The sequence below is a fragment of the Moschus berezovskii genome, chromosome 18 (assembly GCF_049115385.1).
Source record: "Moschus berezovskii isolate FMDL1 chromosome 18, NW_MosBer_1.0, whole genome shotgun sequence".
NCBI lineage: Eukaryota > Metazoa > Chordata > Mammalia > Artiodactyla > Moschidae > Moschus > Moschus berezovskii.
Window position 1 is genome coordinate 54,895,181 of NC_142477.1, and position 18,577 is coordinate 54,913,757.

The window sequence follows — 18,577 nt, forward strand, 5'->3', positions numbered from 1 at the left end:
TTTTTTTGGATTCTGCATGTAAACAATATCGTGTATTTGTCTTTCTCTATCTGACTTACTTCACATAGTATGATAATCTCCAGATCCATCCCTGTTGCTGAAAATGACATTATTTCATTTTTTTTAAAAAAATTCATTATTGTTATGTGTTTTTTGTGTTTACAGAGCTTCTACAATAACCTGTCATGTTGCTGGAACCAATAATCTAAAAAACCTTTATGTAATTTTCTCATTAACCCAACAGGACAGGGAAGTAAACGTATTTCCCTAATTTTAGAGGAGAGTAGAAATTCAGATGTATTAAGTCATAGAGTCAATTCATGATGAAATAAGACTGGTGACAACTAGGCCAGTGTTCTTTCCATTCTGGAACTGTGGCTCAGATCCAATCTACTAGAGATTCCTAATCAAAAGGTTGAAGGACTTCAAATTTTGACACTAGAAACTGTGTTCAGGCTCAATAAACAATGCCTTAACACATATATCCTATTATGTTTCAATTATATCTAAATTTTTAAAATAATGAAATGTAACTTCATTTAAAAGTAAAACTCCAAGTAAATCTAGTTCTTCGTGCCTAATTCAGAGATATTGGCTGCATAGTCGTAAGGAGATTACATACACACACACACACATACATAACAAAGGATGATTGTGCAATCGTTCTCATAGTAGCAAACTGTGAGAGAAAATGTAAATAACCAATAATAGGGCAATGAATAAACTATGATATCACACAGGGGTTAAAAAAAGTGTGGCTCTGTGTAAACTGACATGAAACAGTGTAAACTGACATGAAACAACTTTCAAGACAGTGTTGAGTTGCAGCATAATACAGAATGATGGAGTTTGTTAAAAATGCATATACCACACATAAAAAGCAGTACCAAGTCTTTTTATAGATGCACATCTCTATATGAGAGCAGAGAAGAGTTATGGGTGGATATAAGCTACGCTACTAATAGCAGTTCCCTCCAGGGAAGGGTCTGGAATTGGAGCTCAAGTCATGAGATGGAAAGCAGGTTCCATCTTTAGAGGCTGTATAACCAAAATTCATAACCAGTTGTACTTAAGTACTTTCAAAAAGAGGCCATGTAACTGAACTCACAATAGCTTTGTTTTTCAACATTGTGTTATTTCTCAGTCAACAGACACTAAAAAGACACATGTTAATCCATGAAAATGTTGAAGTACTGTGGGCCTCCTAATCACATTACTGGTGACCTCTGTCCCTAGCCACACGCCTCTTTGTGTAATTAATGGCTATGCTAATAAGGCTAGAAAAGCAATCTGGAATTATTGTGAAACTACAAACCCTGGATACACAAAGTCCATGACTAAGGCTAGTAGATTGCCCTGAGGTGTACATTAAGAAGGAAAGTGTTATGGAAAACAGAATGCAGTTTCTTCAAAAACTAGATTAAAAATAAAGTTGTCACATGATCCAGAAAACTCAATCCTGGGCATATATCTGGATAAAACTCTAATTCAACAGGATACATGCACCCCTATGTTCATACCAGCACTATTCACAATAGCCAAGACATGAACCATAAAAGAAAAGAATAAAAAAAAGAATGTGTGTGTGTCTGTGTGTGTATAACTGAATCAGTTCGCTGTAGAGCAAAAATTAACACATCGGTAAATCAACTATACTTCAATAGAATAAATTTAAAAGGAAAACAGGATGTATCATTTGAACCTGCTGCTGCCACAGAAGTTAATATATCACAGGCTCTCACTGTGCAAGCCTGCCTTTACTCCTACATCAAACTATAAAATCGACCAGATACAAAGATCAAGCAACCAAAAAAATTCATGTCTTTCTTGTGTCTTTGTTGTGTATTGTTTTCTGTCTTGGAGATCCTTGCTAATTGGTATGGGAGAGGCACACTAGGTGTTTCTTTTACCACTGAGAAAACAGCACTTTTTTTGTTTTCCCCTTAGATTCACTGTTTTTTTTTTAAACAAAACAAAACAAAAAAAGTAGCCCAAATGTATTGAGATCTCCTTCTGCTACAAATTTCTACAAATGCAGACTGAACGACCTTTAGTTTCAAATCATTTTTAGCTACTAAAGACCAGGTGGTGATCCAGGAGGGCTTATGGTGGACAGGCCAAGAAAAAAATGGTCAGGGAAGGTGCATTCTCAGACACTGACTATGAGTTAGCTTTTCAGGTGGTTCAGTGGTAAAGAATCTACCTGCCAATGCAGGAGTTGCAGGAAACGTGGGTTCGATCCCTGGGTCAGGAAGATCCCCTGGAGGAGGAAATGGCAATCCACTCCAGTATTCTTGCCTGGAGAATTCCAGGGACAGAAGATACTAGCGAGCTATAGTCCATGGGGCCGCAAAGACTCAGACATGACTGAAGCAATTGAGCACCCACACAACAATGATAATAATAATAAAAAGATCTAGCATAATATCAATGAAGACGTCAAAACACTCATGGATGTAAGTGCCTCTCAGTGAGGTTTCGACTCATGCTGCTGACCAAAGTCATAACACAGGGTTTAGAGAAAGCAGTTCTTATTCAAAATAAAGCTCAAAAGTCATGGGAGGAATTCTCCAAATGCTTGCTTTAGATGACAGTTCATTTCCTATCACTTTTTAAAGAGCACATATCCTGATAAAAGAACATTTTCATACAGATTTAAGCACTTTAATCCACTTTCAAATGCAATAAAATCATTCCTCAGATATTGGCTGAAAAACACAAAGACTCCAGAGTCTTGTGGAACCATGGAAATATGGAAATGATGGTTTTTAAATAAAGCATTAACTTGAGAAATGCCAACCCAGCAAAGCCCTTAGCTGGTTTTATTTTCCAATTTCTTCATCATAAGCGCCACTATACACTTTGTCTACTCAAAATGTAATGAGTTTTAATCTTATCCCTTCAAGTAAGGGTTCATCTGTATCCACTGAAACTTCCTTATAAATCTGAACAGAAGTATCTTAATTTCCCCCTCTAGATAGAACCTTGGTCGAAAGGTTGCAATGAAAAGTTGCATTGCATAGGAAATTAAACTGTGTATTCTCATCCTTCGTGTGTGGCTTAGTTCTTCTCAGCTGTGGGTTAAGATCTCCACCTGAAGTCAAATAGGTGGGCAGTTTAGGCAGATATGCTAAAAGTAAACAGAGAGTGAATTAGGTCCGAAATTCCAACAAGAGCATGTGTTATCACACAAGTCAAAGACCAATAATCACAGGAGTGTTATTTCTACCCAGGTCTTTACAAATCTATTTAATTTTTCCATTTAACAGAGGAGGAAACAAATTACTATGGCTGCCATTAAACAGAGCCCTTTGCTTTAAGGCATTCTCTAATTCTCAGTGCTACTTTGCGAGGGAGGTACTATGCCATTTAGAGATTAGAAAACTGAGACTGAAAAATACTAAGACTTCCTTCAGATCTCCCCTCGAATGTAATCTGTGAGGTGTTGCCTTCTTAAATAGAAATCCCTCCCTGGCACTCCCTTCAATTTCCTCCTCGTCTTGCTTTATTTTTCTCCCTGCCACTTACTTGCAGCCTGACACATTATACATTTACATCTTTGTTGTTTCTCTCACCGTTCTTGCTTATAAGCCTCATGGGCTTTACTTTGTTCACAGCTATATCCCCAGCACAGAAGAGTACTAGGCCCATAGTTGGTGCCTAATAAATATTTGTTCAGTGATGAAGTTATTAAAGAAACCTAAGGCCACTACGCTAGTATTTGGTGGACCTACCCACTCCAGGACTCTTGCCTGGAAAATCCCATGGACGGAGGAGCCTGGTAGGCTGCAGTCCATGGGGTCGCTAGGAGTCGGACATGACCGAGCGACTTCACTTTCACTTTTCACTTTCATGCATTGGAGCAGGAAATGGCAACCCACTCCAGTGTTCTTGCCTGGAGAATCCCAGAGGCAGGGGAGCCTGTGGGCTTTCGTCTATGGGGTCGCACAGAGTTGGACACGACTGAAGCGACTTAGCAGCAGCAGTACCTGGATCCAGGACTACATCTGTTGAGCATGCACTTTTAAACATTTTGCTATTACTTGAGATCACTTCATTTGCTCTAAGGAATCAGCTTATTTCACATCAAGATATTTTGCAGGAATTCCAGGCCATTCTTAATTTTCTCTCGTTACCTCCCTTGTTGTGACTACACTATGAGGATACTTATTTGAAGGACTCCCAGATGGACTGAGAGGCCTAGATGAGATTCTACACTCAGCTAAAAAGAGATCAAATCTCTCTACATCTCACTTATTTAACAAAGAGCATTCTTTCTGTTCCAGCTCTCACTCTATTAATCTAAATTTTCAGAACAGATATTTACAACGTGCCAAGGACTCCCAAAATGATGGTGAAAGCCTCCAAACCAATTTCAATGAAATTAAAAAATAACTGTGTATATCTTACATTCCACTTACCCAACCCCCACCACCAAAAAACAAACCCAGAACACATATTGATAGAAAAATCTGCAATAAAATACAGAAAAATATTAACAGAGGTGGTTTGTGAGACCTGGGATAATTAAAAAAATTTTTTACTCTGTATGTACTATATTACTTTTATAATGAAAAAATACACTATACTTTAAAAATAAATCTAAAAATAAAGATATAGCCAATATAACTCTTAGGGAAAGCAACAAGGGAAAGCAACTTTTATCAAGAAAGCAACAATTCATCTGTTCCATTATTTTTTAAATACTATTATGTGTTAGTCAAGAAGCAATAGTTAGAACCGGACATGAAACAATGAACGGGTTCCAAATTGGGAAAAGAGTACATCAAGGCTGTATATTGTCACCCTGCTTATTTAACTATATGCACAGTACATCATGCAAAATTCTAGGCTGGATGAAGCACAAGCTACAATCAAGATTGCTGGGAGAAATATCAATAACCTCAGATATGCAGATGACACCACTCTTATGGCAGAAAGCAAAGAGGAACTGAAGAGGCTCTTCAGTTGAAAGTGAAAGAGGAGAGTGAAAAAGCTGGTTTAAAACCCAACATTCAAAAAAACGAAGATCATGGCATCCGGTCCCATCACTTCATGGCAAATAGATGGGGAAACAATGTAAACAGGACAGACTTTATTTTCTGGGCTCCAAAATCACTGCAGATGGTGACTGCAGCCGTGAAATTAAAAGACATTTGCTCCTTGGAAGAAAATCTATGACCAATCTAGACAGCATATTAAAAAGCAGAGACATTACTTTGCTGACAAAAGTACTTATAGTCAAAGCTATGGGTTTTCCAGTAATCATGTATGGATGTGAGAGCTGAACCATAAAGAAAGCTGAGTGCCGAAGAATTGACACTTTTGAACTGTGGAGTTGAAGAAGACGCTTGGGAGTTCCTTGGACAGCAAGGAGATCAAACCATCAATCCTAAAAGAAATCAATCCTGAATACATTGGAAGGACTGATGCTGAAACTCCAATACTTTGGTTACCTGATGTGAAGAGCTGACTCATTGGAAAAGACCCTGATGCTGGGAAAGATTGAAGGCAGGAGGAGAAGGGGATGACAGAGGGTGAGATGGTTCATGGCATCACCGACTCAATAGACATGAGTTTAAGTAAGCTCCAGGAGATAGTGAAGGACAGGGAAGCCTGGCATGCTGCAGTCCATGGGTTTGCAAAGAGTCAGACACAGCTGAGCAACTCAACAACAACAACAATGTGTTAAGCACTATATTATTCTTCTAAAAAAACCCACAGATGGTCAGTCTTTATAAAGTTTAAAAACAACAAGAGTCAAGGATTTCAAGATTTTATTTCACTTTTATGGGTTAGATTTAATGAGAAGATAGGAAGAAGAGAGACCTACGCTGACCCTGAAGCATGTGTATTTTCCATCAGTTCAGTTCAGTTCATTTTAGTCGCTCAGTCGTGTCTGACTCTTTGTGACCCCATGAATCACAGCACACCAGGCCTCCCTGTCCATCACCGACTCCCGGAGTTCACGGAAACTCATGTCCATCGAGTCGGTGATGCCATCCAGCCATCTCATCCTCTGTCGTCCCCTTCTCCTCCCGCCCCCAATCCCTCCCAGCATCAGAGTCTTTTCCAGTTGAGTCAACTCTTCGCATGAGGTGGCCAAAGTATTGGAGCTTCAGCTTCAGCATCAGTCCTTCCAATAAACACTCAGGACTGATCTTAGGCACCATGTAACTGCTGGGTTTCATTCTAACTCAGGCGTGTGTAAGAGTCAGCTTAACACTGACTCAATTTTGGGGTGGGCCATGAGTCTTGAGTAGAGCCAGGACACTGTCCTAATGAATGTAGCGTGGAATTCTCAGTTTGGACTTCTCCCCCTTTCCTTTCTCCCATTATGGTGGTCCCCTTGACTGTCTCACTCTCCTGGTCCCTGGAGTCTCTGCCCCTGTGATATTTTCTTTATCCACCAGGGCCCTCAGTCATGTTGACAGCCAGTGTCTCGGTGCCCACTCCCTGAGATTTGCCATAGCAGAACAATGCATCTAACGAGAGAGACAGGGCAAGAAGAAAGCAGCCAGACTCTTCTGCAGCTGCAGTTTATGGACTCATTAATAGCCTTGGTGTTGCCTAGTCTTTCAAAAACAATAGGGCAGTAATTAGCTTGGCTTGGCCAGTCAGCCATCCCACAGTAAAAGGCAATAAAATGGGAATAAATGGAAAGATAAAAAATAAAAGAGGTTTATAAGCAACATACCTTAAAACATTTTATTATCTTTTAAAATGAGAAGGCTTAGACTTTTAATTCCATAATTAATAGCCCATGAAGCTACTTGTCTGGACAGAAGGCATACCATCTTTAAGCACCAGAACGAGAGTGCCTAGGAGCACAGCAAGGCGCAAATTATGAAATTTTTTATAGACAGCAATGATGTCTAAAATCCTCTGATCTTCCTCATGAATTTGCTCCCCAAGAGTAGTCAGTGTTCTGCTGTCCCTGAAGGAGCCACCTGGACTGGCAGCCTAGGAGCTTCACAGGGAAGTTAGCAAGCAGTTCTTTACCTTTAGTAGAAGAAGCCACAAGGTTTATTCCTGAACTTGGTGCCCATGCCACAAACACCCTAGTATGCTTTCAGTGTATACACACAGACACACACACAGACATGGGCTTCCCTGGTGACTCAGAGAGTAAAGAATCTGCCTGCAACGCAGGAGACCCAGATTTGATCCCTGGGTCAGGAAGATCCTCTGGAGAAGGGAATGGCTACCCACTCTAGTATTCTTGCCTGGAGAATTCCATGGACAGAGAAGAGCCTGGCAGACTGTAATCCACGGGTTGCAAAGAGTCAGACACGACTGACCGACTATCACTATCACTTTCACTTTCACTCTCACACACACACACACACACACACACATATATATTTGTGTATATGTGTGTACACCCATATACATATATATATATTTGTATATATGTATGTATATATGTATGCATATATGTATGTATTAAATCGCTTCAGTCATGTCTGACTCTTTGCGATCCCCTGGACCGTACCCCACCAGGCTCCTCTGTCCATGGGATTCTCCAGGCAAGAATACTGGAGTGGGTTGCCATTCCCTTCTCCAAGATATGTGTATACATGTGTATGTATTTCAGTATGTTTCTATAAATATATTGATATATACATACTCACATGCACATATATATTAAATATATATAATGAACTAAGCACAAAGTCAAACATGAATGCCACTTTGGTTTACACCAAAGCTGGATTTCAATTTATTCAAGTTTTTTCCACGGTCATTCTGACTTGCAATGTTACAATGGAGAAGCCTTAAATGTTTCAGACTAGAAGTGAGAAAGTTGGGATCATCTCACCACCCCTATCTGGTTCATCTCCAAAGCTGTTTCCTCATCAGCAAAATTTCCCTGGTGGCTCAGATGGTAAAGCATCTGCCTACAATGTGGGAGAACCGGGTTTGATCCCTGGGTCAGGAAGATCCCCTGGAGAAGGAAATGGCAACCCACTCCAGTGCTCTTGCCTGGAAAATCCCATGGATGGAGGAGCCTGGTAGGCTACAGTCCATGGGATCGCAGAGTCAGACACAACTGAGTGACTTCACTTTCACTTTTCACTTTCATCAGCAAAATATAATGTTACTGTTGTTGTCGAGGATGATGGTCCTGGTGGCATTGTCCCCACGGTCTTGTTTGAGAAGGTGCTGCTACTGTGATATCTTGAGTGGTGTAGAAGCAGTGAGCTATGCTGAGATCCTAATGCCCGGGGAAAACCAAGGGAGGGAGGAGCCAAAGCTAAGGGAATATAGCTGGGCAGAAACTGAGCCCTCAAGGGTAGCAGCCAGCAGCCAGAACTATAGTGTACAAAGGGGCAAGGTGACCTCAAACTCAGCACACACCAGTATGCAAAATGCTCTGATGCTGAGTAGACATAGCACCTAGAGACCCCAGACAAACAAGTACCAGCACACCAATTTAGGATGTCCTGGTGCAAAGCAGGATCTAGTTCAGAAAAAAAAAAAAAAAGAAAATCTCTGGAAAGGGTTAAGGAGTACACATTGTCTCCAGTTAATCAAGTTACACTTCAAACCTAATTCCAAGGTTGAAAAGTAAGCATGAGGAGAAAGACCACAGCTCTTACCACAATGCTCAGACCCACTACCATCCCAGGGTCAGGGAGAGCCAGGGATCAGGCAGGAAGAGGAAACAGAATTGCTAATACCCTCCAAGCCTTGATCAAGATGGCTCTGGATTGGAATTTATCAGTGGAAGATCCTTAATATTATAGCAAATGTGCGGGGGGTGAAATAGGGAAATGAGGGACTGCCTTTAGATTCATTGAAATTTACCAGTGAAGGTTCTCAGCTCCCTGGCATTAAGTAATTGAAAAGCCCCAATGGGAAAGCAAATGTATTGAGATAAGTACCATGATTGTTAACATTTGACATCTACCCTAGCACTGACGGTTAGTGGAAAACTGCTTTTAAATCTTTGTGCTTCCTGAGAGTGAGCATGTGCATGAAAAATCAATACCTCTGAATTCATCAGTGTGTTTCCACTATCAGTAGATGGGGAACATGGCTCCTTAGGGCACAGGCCTAGGAACTGTCTCCTTAGATATCAAGTTTAGCAACAGGGACAACTGTCTTCCAGGTTCTACATGGAGCCACCCTCCAAAGCCAGGAGAGAGTACTCAATACTAGGAGTTTTATCAAGCTCCAGTCTTGACACTTTCAGGGAACCCAGTGGTTACATTTGATCTTGGCCAGGAATTTCCTAACCAGCTTCTGGATAAATGCTTAGTTAACATTATTTTCACTCCGTCTGGGTCAGTGACTAAAAGGTTAGTGGCGTTTTATTTTAAAACTTCAGGGGAATTTGGTTTCTTGCAAACAGAGCAGCTTTCTCAGAACAGTGTTTTTCAGGCTGCTCATGGAATCATCTGGAAACAAACAAACAAAAAAAAATCATCAGTATCAGGGCTTCACCCCTAGAGATTCTGACTTAATGTATCTGGGGTAGGCAATATGCCAGGGAATGTTTCAAAACCTCTTCAGGTGAACATTAGCCCTTCTCAAACTATTAACGTGCAGCTGAATCCCTCAGGATCTTTCAAAACTCACAGATACCAACCCAGTAGGTCTAAGGTGGAGCTTTGGATTCTGTATCTTTAACTATTACCCAGGTGATGCCCAAGCTGTTTGTCTATAGGCCATATATTGACATGTCGGAAAATGGGGGATAGGGTCAGAAAAGAGGGTTTCACCCTCATTTCCTCCCAGGGGTAAGGGGGATAGGTAGACAAGCCCTCCCTGACCAGAGCAGACTCCACCTCCACCCCAGATCTGTGGTTTTTTCTTGAACTGTCTGCCAAGTTGAGCAGATGCTCCCAGATCTCAAAGATGACCTTCTGAGTTCGCTATGAAAGTAAGCAGTTATCCAAATGCCCAGGAAGGCCTCAAATCAATCAAGGCGACACTAATGGGAATCCAGGAGTCAAGCAGTGAACTTTAAACAACAACAACAAAAAAATGAATCTGCCTTTGTTTCACTCTGGCTCTGGGCTTGTGGGGAAAGTCCATGAGCAGAAGCTTGTGTGGCCCTCACCCCGTCAGATGGTGAGCAGGGGCTGCAAGAGAGGAAGAGGGCCCCCTCGACACGCAGCAGCTTGGCAGGGCTCCCCTCACGGTCCACAGACCTCCGCGGCTAAGCCTTGGCCCCTTTGAGAGGGGACCCGGTGAGGTTCTCCTGCAGTGGGTACCGCTATCTCCTCCGCCTTCACCTTCCTGACATCCTGCTCTCCTCATGTCCCTCCCTGACCAGACACGTTGAACAAGAGCAACTGCAAACTCTGTCTGACCTCAAGATCTGTGTGATCCTTCAGCCTTACCTCCCAGGATATTCTTGTTTCTCCTCCCAAGCTAGCGGGGACTGTCTGCTCCACCAGAGCTCTCAGGATGGAATCCCCTACCTGAAAAGTCTCCCTTTCACATTTCCAGTGACCAAAACACTCCTACTTTCCAAGGTCCTGCTTCAGTCCTATCTTACTTGTCAATCCTACCCTCAGCCACCAGCCCCTACACCTTCCTGGACACTTCTAGAACCTTCCCTTGCCAGTTACAGCTTCCATTAATACATGCCCTGCTGCTCCCAACTTACCATCTTTTCACAAGAACATGGAGTTTCTCCTTCAGCACATCAGAAACTGGCCAGCAGCACAGTGCCTGTACTTTCTGTACCTCCTGTCCCTGGGGCAGTTCTTTGTAAACAGATGCTCAGTAAGATTTGTCACCTGTTTACAGAGAGCTCACCACAGTGGATAAAGCTGAGGTTCCCAGAGGCCAGATTCTCAGTCGTGTTCGCTCACAGACAAGCCTCCCCACTACTAACAAAAGCCTCAGCTGCCTCACTGCCTCAGATGCCTCTGAATCCAGGTGTGTTCACCATGAGGTAGCACCAAACCACCTCTCCCCTACATTCCCTCAGAGCCCTGTGCCTTAATCCAGCCGGTCTCCAGTCCAGGCCAACCCTCGTGCTAGGATGTTCACTCAGTTCAAACACTGAACCTCAGGCCTGCATGATTTTCACTCTTTGCAAAGAAGTCAAAGGTCTTTGCAGGATCAGGCCCTCGGCCGGTTCCTCTGGACAGAAAAGCAATAGGGTGTGGTTGGCAGAAAAGTAGAGACCCAGCCAAACAACCATCTTGGAGAAAAACCACTCACACAGCTAGAATGAACAGGTATGGCTACTCCACTGGCCCTGAGCAGAACTCTGCACCGGTGCAGGGTACACAGAGGAACTCCACCCAGTGCCGACTATCCAGGAACCACCACCAAACTTTTCAATGGGGGGAAACTTTTCCCCAAAAAAAGAAAACAACAATGGAAATTACCGTGTGGTTCTTGGAGTGTACCATGGGAATCCTTGGAAAGCAGAACCTTGCTAAGAGGTCTCAGCAACGTCCCAGTGTACTGGCAGCCCTTGACAAACAGCAAAAGAGAAATGACAGGGCTCAGAGCTCTAAGGCCCTGCTTTTTTCTCTCCCAGGACACATGGCCAAAGACACTGCCCTCGCAGGCACAGAGGGCCAGCCTCAGCCAGCTTCTGTGTTGGCCTTGGGCACTAAACTGTTCTGAGTCCTCCGCCGCCGCCCTCAGGCTCCTCTTTTGTTTCAGTCCAACTTCTTCCAGGTCCCAGTCATCAGGCCTTACAGAGAGGGAAGAGCGTTAGAATCACTCAAGGTGGGGTGGGTTGGGGGGAGACTTTGCAATTAAATTGCTAATTAAAGAACTACCAACCTGAAGAAGCTAATTTGCACTGACCTATTTAAAATATCTAGCAGCAGATCAGGCAGGCATTGAGGCACAGCCCTTTTATGCGTCAGCCAACTGGCTTTCTTTCAGAGTAGCGGCTATCAATAATTCCATGCTGAGGACCATCTGATAGGAAATCAACCGCTGGCCCCTGGAATGCCGGCATTCCCCACTGCTCTGTTTTCCCAGTTGTCAGCTCTGTTTATAAATTGTCCATTTATAGCAAATCCAGCACCTGCTATGAACACCTCATCCTGCCAAGTGTTGGAGTACGTCTCAGAAAGAGGCACTATAGACTTTTTCAGTTCCTTTTAACCTTTTCCCGGTCCGGGAGTTTGAGTATTTGCATAGGAATTCTGAGGGAGGACATATTCTGTACAGAAAAGGCTAGATGATCTATTAAAAGTTAGCATTTTGCTCTACTTAAAAAGAAAAGACAGCAAAGCATCATTCTCCTGGGATACACAATGCTCTCTTTCTGAACAAGTCTGACATTGGGACACATTTAAAATAACCCCTAAAAAAAATTCCTCAGGGTAAAAACGCTCTGGAGAAAACTCAGGGAAGGCTTTCTTTTTAACTCTATTATGTAGCTTTTTAGCTCGCTGTCAGCACAGCCGCTTAGCAGATAATGCTGCCTGATGCTTGAACCCATTATGTAAAATATATTTTAAAACACCATCTTCGGTGCTGGAAACGCACTATGTAACCTAGAATTTTTTTTTTCCTTGTCAAATTACCCATCTGTAAAGTGCCTAGAATTAATTCTCAAAATTCCACCCCTCCCCCCAACCCCAACATGTTTCTGTTCATTTTGCTCTATGCAAAACAAAATAAAATTCTATGGCACAAGTAGAATATTCGTGGAGTGTGGGTCCCTGGTTTCTAAAGGGTTGTGAAAGTCAAACCAGACATGTGTGGATAACCTTGGGGTGGTGGGGCAGCCGGCTTGATGCTTCGGTTTACAGCTTGCCATGGTAATCCTCCTCAAGCAGAAGATTGTCACCCTTTTAAAGCCCTGAGGGAGACCCTGAGGAAGAACACGTGGGCAGAGGCAGCTGGACTCAGGGGGCAGCATTCCTGAGCCCCAGCTCTGCCTTCAGCCAAGGAGGCGGACCCATAGTTTTAGGAGAGAACTCAAGGGCTTGATGTTTCTTTTCTTCTAAAAATAGAAAAGTTGAGTTATCTAGCTATAAAAGACAGCCCAGGCAAGATTATTATTCATGTTCGAGCAAAGTTAGGTGGTCGTGAAATCAGGAGAAACTGAAGTGATTCAAAAAATAGAATCAGAGAGCATGAAATTAAACACCTGTGAGACTAGAAATGTTGCTGTGACACAATGTGTCTTCCTTTGCACAGGGCAAGGTCCTCAGCTTTCCGGAGCATTCCAAAAACTTGTAGCTTTTTGTCGCAGTCCATACAGATTAGGCTAATCTTATATTGCATAGGCATCAATTATTTCCCTCCTAGTGGGACTGTGCATCATCAGTCGCATGTTACTCCCAGGCAAAGCATCCTTGCGTACTTGATTGTCACTGGATGGCTATCTTTTTTACCAAGCTGGATTCTCTCACTCATCACAAAAGTCAAGCCCCCGTTACCGGAGATGATCTCTGAGATGCCCCTGCTGGAGAAAGGAATGTGCAAATTAGTAGACTACAAATCAGTTTGAAAACTCAATGACTCCTTCCCACAAATCTGTGTCCTTAATATTAAAAATCATTTAGAGGTGCTGAAAAGAAAGAGAACTGATTGCTAACAAGAAGCAGCATCCCTGCTCTCTTTGGGGCATGGATTAGTAGTTGGGAGGAGTAACGCTGATCTAAATCCATATTCTGCTACCAAAAATAGAAAAGAGGAAACCTTTGAAAGCAAAGGAGGCCTAAGAATAACCATCAGCAACGAGTTAGAGCGACATGGGCAGGAAGCAATGCTCAAGTGGCAGTTTTGTGCTGCCTTTTTTTTTTTTGTCCCCATTCCCAATGGCTTTCACATTCATCCTGTTAAAAAGATAGCTTCCAAAGACAACCCTTCCACACAGACACGGAGGCCTTCAGAGCCTGCCCTTCTGCAGCAGCTCAGAGGTCTGGAGCTCTACATACCTTCCACGAGGCCTTGGCTTGGGTGCTACTTCCCCCCATGAATCACTTCAATCTGTTTAAGGCTGCGCAGTGAACCCTTCACAGGCCACGTTCTGCACAGTGTCCTCAGCAGGAAATGGTTGGCTGAGCAAACATTTGTTTCCTGTTTTGCTTTTGATGATTTTACATTTAAACTCAACCTAGCTTTCCTCTTTTTGTTTTTGTAGTAATGAAAATCAACACACCGAAGCAACAAAATGGGTTATATCTCACGTGCTTTGAATGATGCTATTAAAAATACACTTGATTATATTTTATAAGGGTATTGGTGTTAGAAGAGGGCGATGGAGCTTCGGAATGGCCTTGGGTCTGCTGGAGAGGCACAGAAAATAAGAGGGTTACTAGAAGGAGGGTGAGGCAGCTTAAAAGCCTGAGGTTGGAAACAAGGGGATGGGGAGAATGCAGATAAAACAGACATTGAGAAGATAGAGCCTCTGCAGGCCATACAACTTGATGCAAATTAGAAGGAGGTGCCCCTTTTGCTGAGCACACACAGACCTGTGAGGGCACAGGGCTGGTTTGGCCAGGTGCCCTTCTGAAAGGCAGAACCTGCATATAACATATGTGGTGCTTGGGAAAAATGTGTGCAAGAGACTGCAAGGCCCAAAGGAAAAACTGACCAAAAAAAAAAGTCACTGATGCTTCTGGTAGCATACAGGAAATCCTGTTTTGAATCATAGATCTTTGCTGGCGGGTGTGGGTGGGGGAGGATGGTTGGCAAATTTGATTTCTCCAAACTAGCTATATCAAAACGTCCCAGTGGAGCTTTTTATCCTCTGTCATGTTTTATATGATACATGTATCATTCATCTCACAAGAGCTTTGCGTTCATCACATCTAATGAATAACATCAAGGATTAATACAATTTATATTTGTTAGGATCACAATCCGTGCCTAGGCAAAAATTGCTGTAACTGGCTATAATCTGAGCACAGCCCTCAGCCAAGACCTAAAAACGTTTGGATTTCACAGGATGAACAGTTGGGGACTCTTCAAAGCCTTGATCTCAAAACCCCTGAATGTCTTGTTGAAACAACTGGTTAAACTTCAGCCAAACAAAAAAAAAATACAAAAACCTCCACTCCTCAGACAGATTGTTTTCCCAAGGTCATGGCCCTGGTTTGTAATATAATTCCTTATCAAATCTGTCTGTGTTAGGTCCATGAATTGCATCATGGTTAGGAAAATTGAAGTGGGCAAAAATTAAAATTTCATAGAAAATAGAGAAGAAACAGAACATGACATGTCATACCTATAACATAATCAGCTTGTGGCAATGCACTATTCTCACTCAGAGCATTCAGTGACCACTATGAGACATTAATGGTGACAATTTACAGATTTGATAGCTCCTCAACCACTGTCCATGCACCATCTTGTCAAATCCTTGTAACAGTCTTCTGAAGTACGCATGGCGTGTCATCACCTTTTGGTAGATGAGAAAATTGAGAATTCATACAAGCTGAGAGATTTGCCCAAGACCATCCAAATAGTGAATGACAGGCCAGGCTTCAATTCCAGGCCTTCTGGCTCAAGCAAGCAACCTTGCTAATATGCTGGCTTTCTAGTTCCAACAGAGGCATTGTCTCTGAAGATGGTCTTCTGCATCATGGACAGGTCTATCTATTTCTGGGATGAAAAACAGCCTGATGTGGGATGGGATCAGGTGATCCCAAATAAGTTTATTTGTTTTATTTTTTAATTAGATTCCACATATAAGTGATATCATATGATATATATCTTTCTCTGTCTGACACTTTACTTAGTATGGTAATCTCTAGGTCCATCCATGTTGCTGCAGATGGCATTATTTCATTGTGTTTTTGGCTGAGTAATATTCCATGCATATGCATGCCACATCTTCTTTATCCATTCCTCTGTCAATGGACATTTAGGTTGTTTCCATGTCTTGGCTACTGTAAATAGAGTTACTATGAAGACTGGGGTGCATGTATCCTTTTGGATCATGGTTTTCTTTGGTTATATGCCCAGAAGTGGAGTTGCTGGATCATATAGTAATTCTATTTTTAAGTTTTTAAAGGAACCTCCATACTATTCTCCATAGTGGTTGTACCAATTTACAGTCCCACCAACAGTGTAGGAGGATTCCCTTTTCTTCATACCCTTTTCAGCATTTATAATTTGTAGACATTTTGATGATGGCCATTCTGACCTGTGTGAGGTGATTTTAACAGAAAGGTGTTTGCTGCTGCTGCTAAGTCACTTCAGTCGTGTCCAACTCTGTGCGACCCCATAGATGGCAGCCCACCAGGCTCCCCTGTCTGAAGTTTAAAATAAGTCTTGCAGGGAACCCATGGGTGAGGCTGATTCTAAAGATGGGTGCATAGTTGATCACTTATTATTTGACCAACCATCCAGGTGAGAGTACAGTCGTGTGTGCCAGCTCAGCATCCAGATCAGTAACTTCATGTTAAAGGCTAAGATTAAGATCCTTCAGACAGTTCCTCTGCCAAACACATTTTTGGAGAAGTAAGATGATAACTGATTTCAGTTGACAACAGTCTCTGAGTTGTCTGTTTCTATAACATCCTCTCTATCTTAATTCAGATTGCTGATTAAAAAAATATTTTTCAAAATTGAAGATGCCTCTTTACCCTTTAAACAGTCTGAAACCCGTTTGATTGGATATAGAATATCATTATCTCAAGTGGTCTAACAAGTACTGATATACTTTGGGACGTTGTAAGGTCAAGGATGGCAGCGATCCATTAGAAGGCCTGCTTCCTTGAAGATTCATCCATGAAACCAAACGATGATGACAGATGGTCAGACTCATCTATCATCACATCTTTACAATAAAAGCATCAGCCCTTAGAATAAATCTAGTGTAAATGACACATACAATCTAACCAAGTAACAAGTGATAGTTCCATAAGTAGAGCCTTACTGCTTATCTTCAGTCTTGCATGTCCAGATTACGTTGTTTAAAAATATCATTTCCCAACCTACTCTATGATATCAGTTCCACTTCTAGTTCTCTAACCTAGAAAAATTCTCGTTTTTATGAGATGCATGCAAAAATGTTCATGACAGTACCATTTGTTATCTTTTTTTTAAAGTTAGAAACAACCTAACTGGCCCTCATGAGAGAAATGGATTTAAGTGTTTTGCCTCAGTGTGAATACAGAAGAATGATAATGAATACAATGAATGGACTGATGTACACATTTCACGATGGATGAATCTCAAAGTATTGTTGAATGAAGAGAAGCAAACTGAAGAAGACTATGTTTAGTGTGCTAATTGTTGTAATTCATTCAGGCTGCTATAACAATATAACCACAGACTAGGTAGCTTATAAACAGCCAAAATGTATTTCTTACAGTTCTGGAGGCTGGAAAGTCCAAGATTATTGTGCCTGCATGACCAGGTTCTGGTAAAGACCTCTTCCAGGTGGCAGATTGCCAACCTTTCACTGTGATCTCACATGGAAGGGGCCAGGGACCTCTCTGGAGCCACTTTAATTCTATTTGTGAGGGCTCTGCCCTCAAGATGAAATCACTTCCTAAAGCCTCCACCTAACCATCATCCTGGGAGGTTACGATTTCTGTGTGCATTTGAGAGAGGTGTCTCACAAGTACTCAGACCATAGCACTACTATTTAAGCAAAAACTTAAAGCATAAAAAATAAGCTATGAGTATCTAAAACATGAAATATTTCAAAGCATTCACAGAAATTACGCACGTTGACATTACAAATGCTTATCTCTGGGGAAGGGTAAAAGAGATGAGGAGAGCTTTACTTATAATTCTTTTCATCTTTAGAATAGATTTAAAATTTTTTTCACAGTAATCTAAACAGTATGCTACTGGCATAAAGACAGGCATATCAACCAGTAGATTGGAAAAGGAAGCCCAGAAATAAACATCTCTGCCTATTTGGTTAAATAATTTTAACACGGTTGCCAAAACCACTCAATGAGGGGAAACGATAGTCTTTTCAATGAAAGAAAAGGGAAAACTGGATATTTATGTGCAAAAGAATGATGTTGGATTTATACTTTATACTATATATAAATCTAACTATATAAGATTAAACTCCAAATGGATTAAAGACCTAAACATAAGAATGAAAACTACAAAACTCTCAGAAGAAAGTGTGGGGGAAAATCTTCATGGCATCAAATTTGGCAATGACTCCTTGGATGTGACATCAAAAGCATAGGCAACAAAAAAAAAATTAATTATTCTTCATCAAAATTTAAAATTTGATCAAATAGCACTATCAACAAAGTGCAAAGGCAACTCACAGAATGGGAGAAAATATTTAAAACTCATATACTTGATAAGAGATAAGTATCGATAAAATATAAAGAACGCTTACAAGTCAACAACAAATCCAATTTTAAAATGGGCAAAGGACTTGAATAGATAGTACTCCAAAGAAGATATACTAATGGGTAACAAGCACATAAAAACATATTCAACATCACTAATCACTGCTGCTGCTACTAAGTTGCTTCAATCGCGTCCGACTCTGTGCAACCCCATAGACTGCAGCCCACCAGGCTCCCCTGTCCCTGGGATTCTCCAAGCAAGAACACTGAAGTGGGTCGCCATTTCCTTCTCCAATGCATGAAAGTGAAAAGTGAAAGTGAATTTGCTCAGTTGTGTCTGACTCTTAGCGACCCCATGGACT

At 41.7% G+C, this 18,577-nt stretch overlaps 1 protein-coding gene across 6 annotated transcripts; it reads right to left on the bottom strand.

Annotated features, from left to right (window-relative positions):
• Positions 1-7,627: 7,627 nt before the first annotated feature.
• LOC148774992 (uncharacterized) lies at positions 7,628-13,999 on the bottom strand. 6 transcript variants are annotated; one of them, XM_088827569.1, is made up of 5 exons: positions 13,878-13,999; positions 13,301-13,402; positions 12,702-12,805; positions 11,355-11,668; positions 7,628-9,404 (listed from the first exon to the last, which is right to left on the bottom strand). In XM_088827569.1, exons 3-5 carry the CDS (start codon positions 12,749-12,751, stop codon positions 9,331-9,333), a joined length of 438 nt encoding a protein of 145 aa, XP_088683695.1. In that variant the 5' UTR covers positions 12,752-12,805; positions 13,301-13,402; positions 13,878-13,999; the 3' UTR covers positions 7,628-9,330. The 6 variants fall into 6 exon arrangements, 4 of the variants coding, with proteins under 4 accessions (XP_088683695.1, XP_088683694.1, XP_088683692.1 ...); XM_088827568.1 differs by lacking the exon at positions 12,702-12,805; XM_088827566.1 differs by having other exon boundaries at positions 12,702-13,402.
• Between the last annotated feature and the right edge of the window lie 4,578 nt (positions 14,000-18,577).

Coding starts and splice junctions, on each gene's coding strand:
- LOC148774992 (XM_088827566.1), bottom strand. CDS start 12,853: ATGCTGCCCCCTGAGTCCAGCTGCCTCTGCCCACGTGTTCTTCCTCAG. Junction 11,669..12,701: donor GGCTGCCCCACCACCCCAAG/GTTATCCACACA, acceptor CCTCTCTGTAAG/GCCTGATGACTGGGACCTGG. Junction 9,405..11,354: donor TACACTCCAAGAACCACACG/GTAATTTCCATT, acceptor GTTTGTTTCCAG/ATGATTCCATGAGCAGCCTG.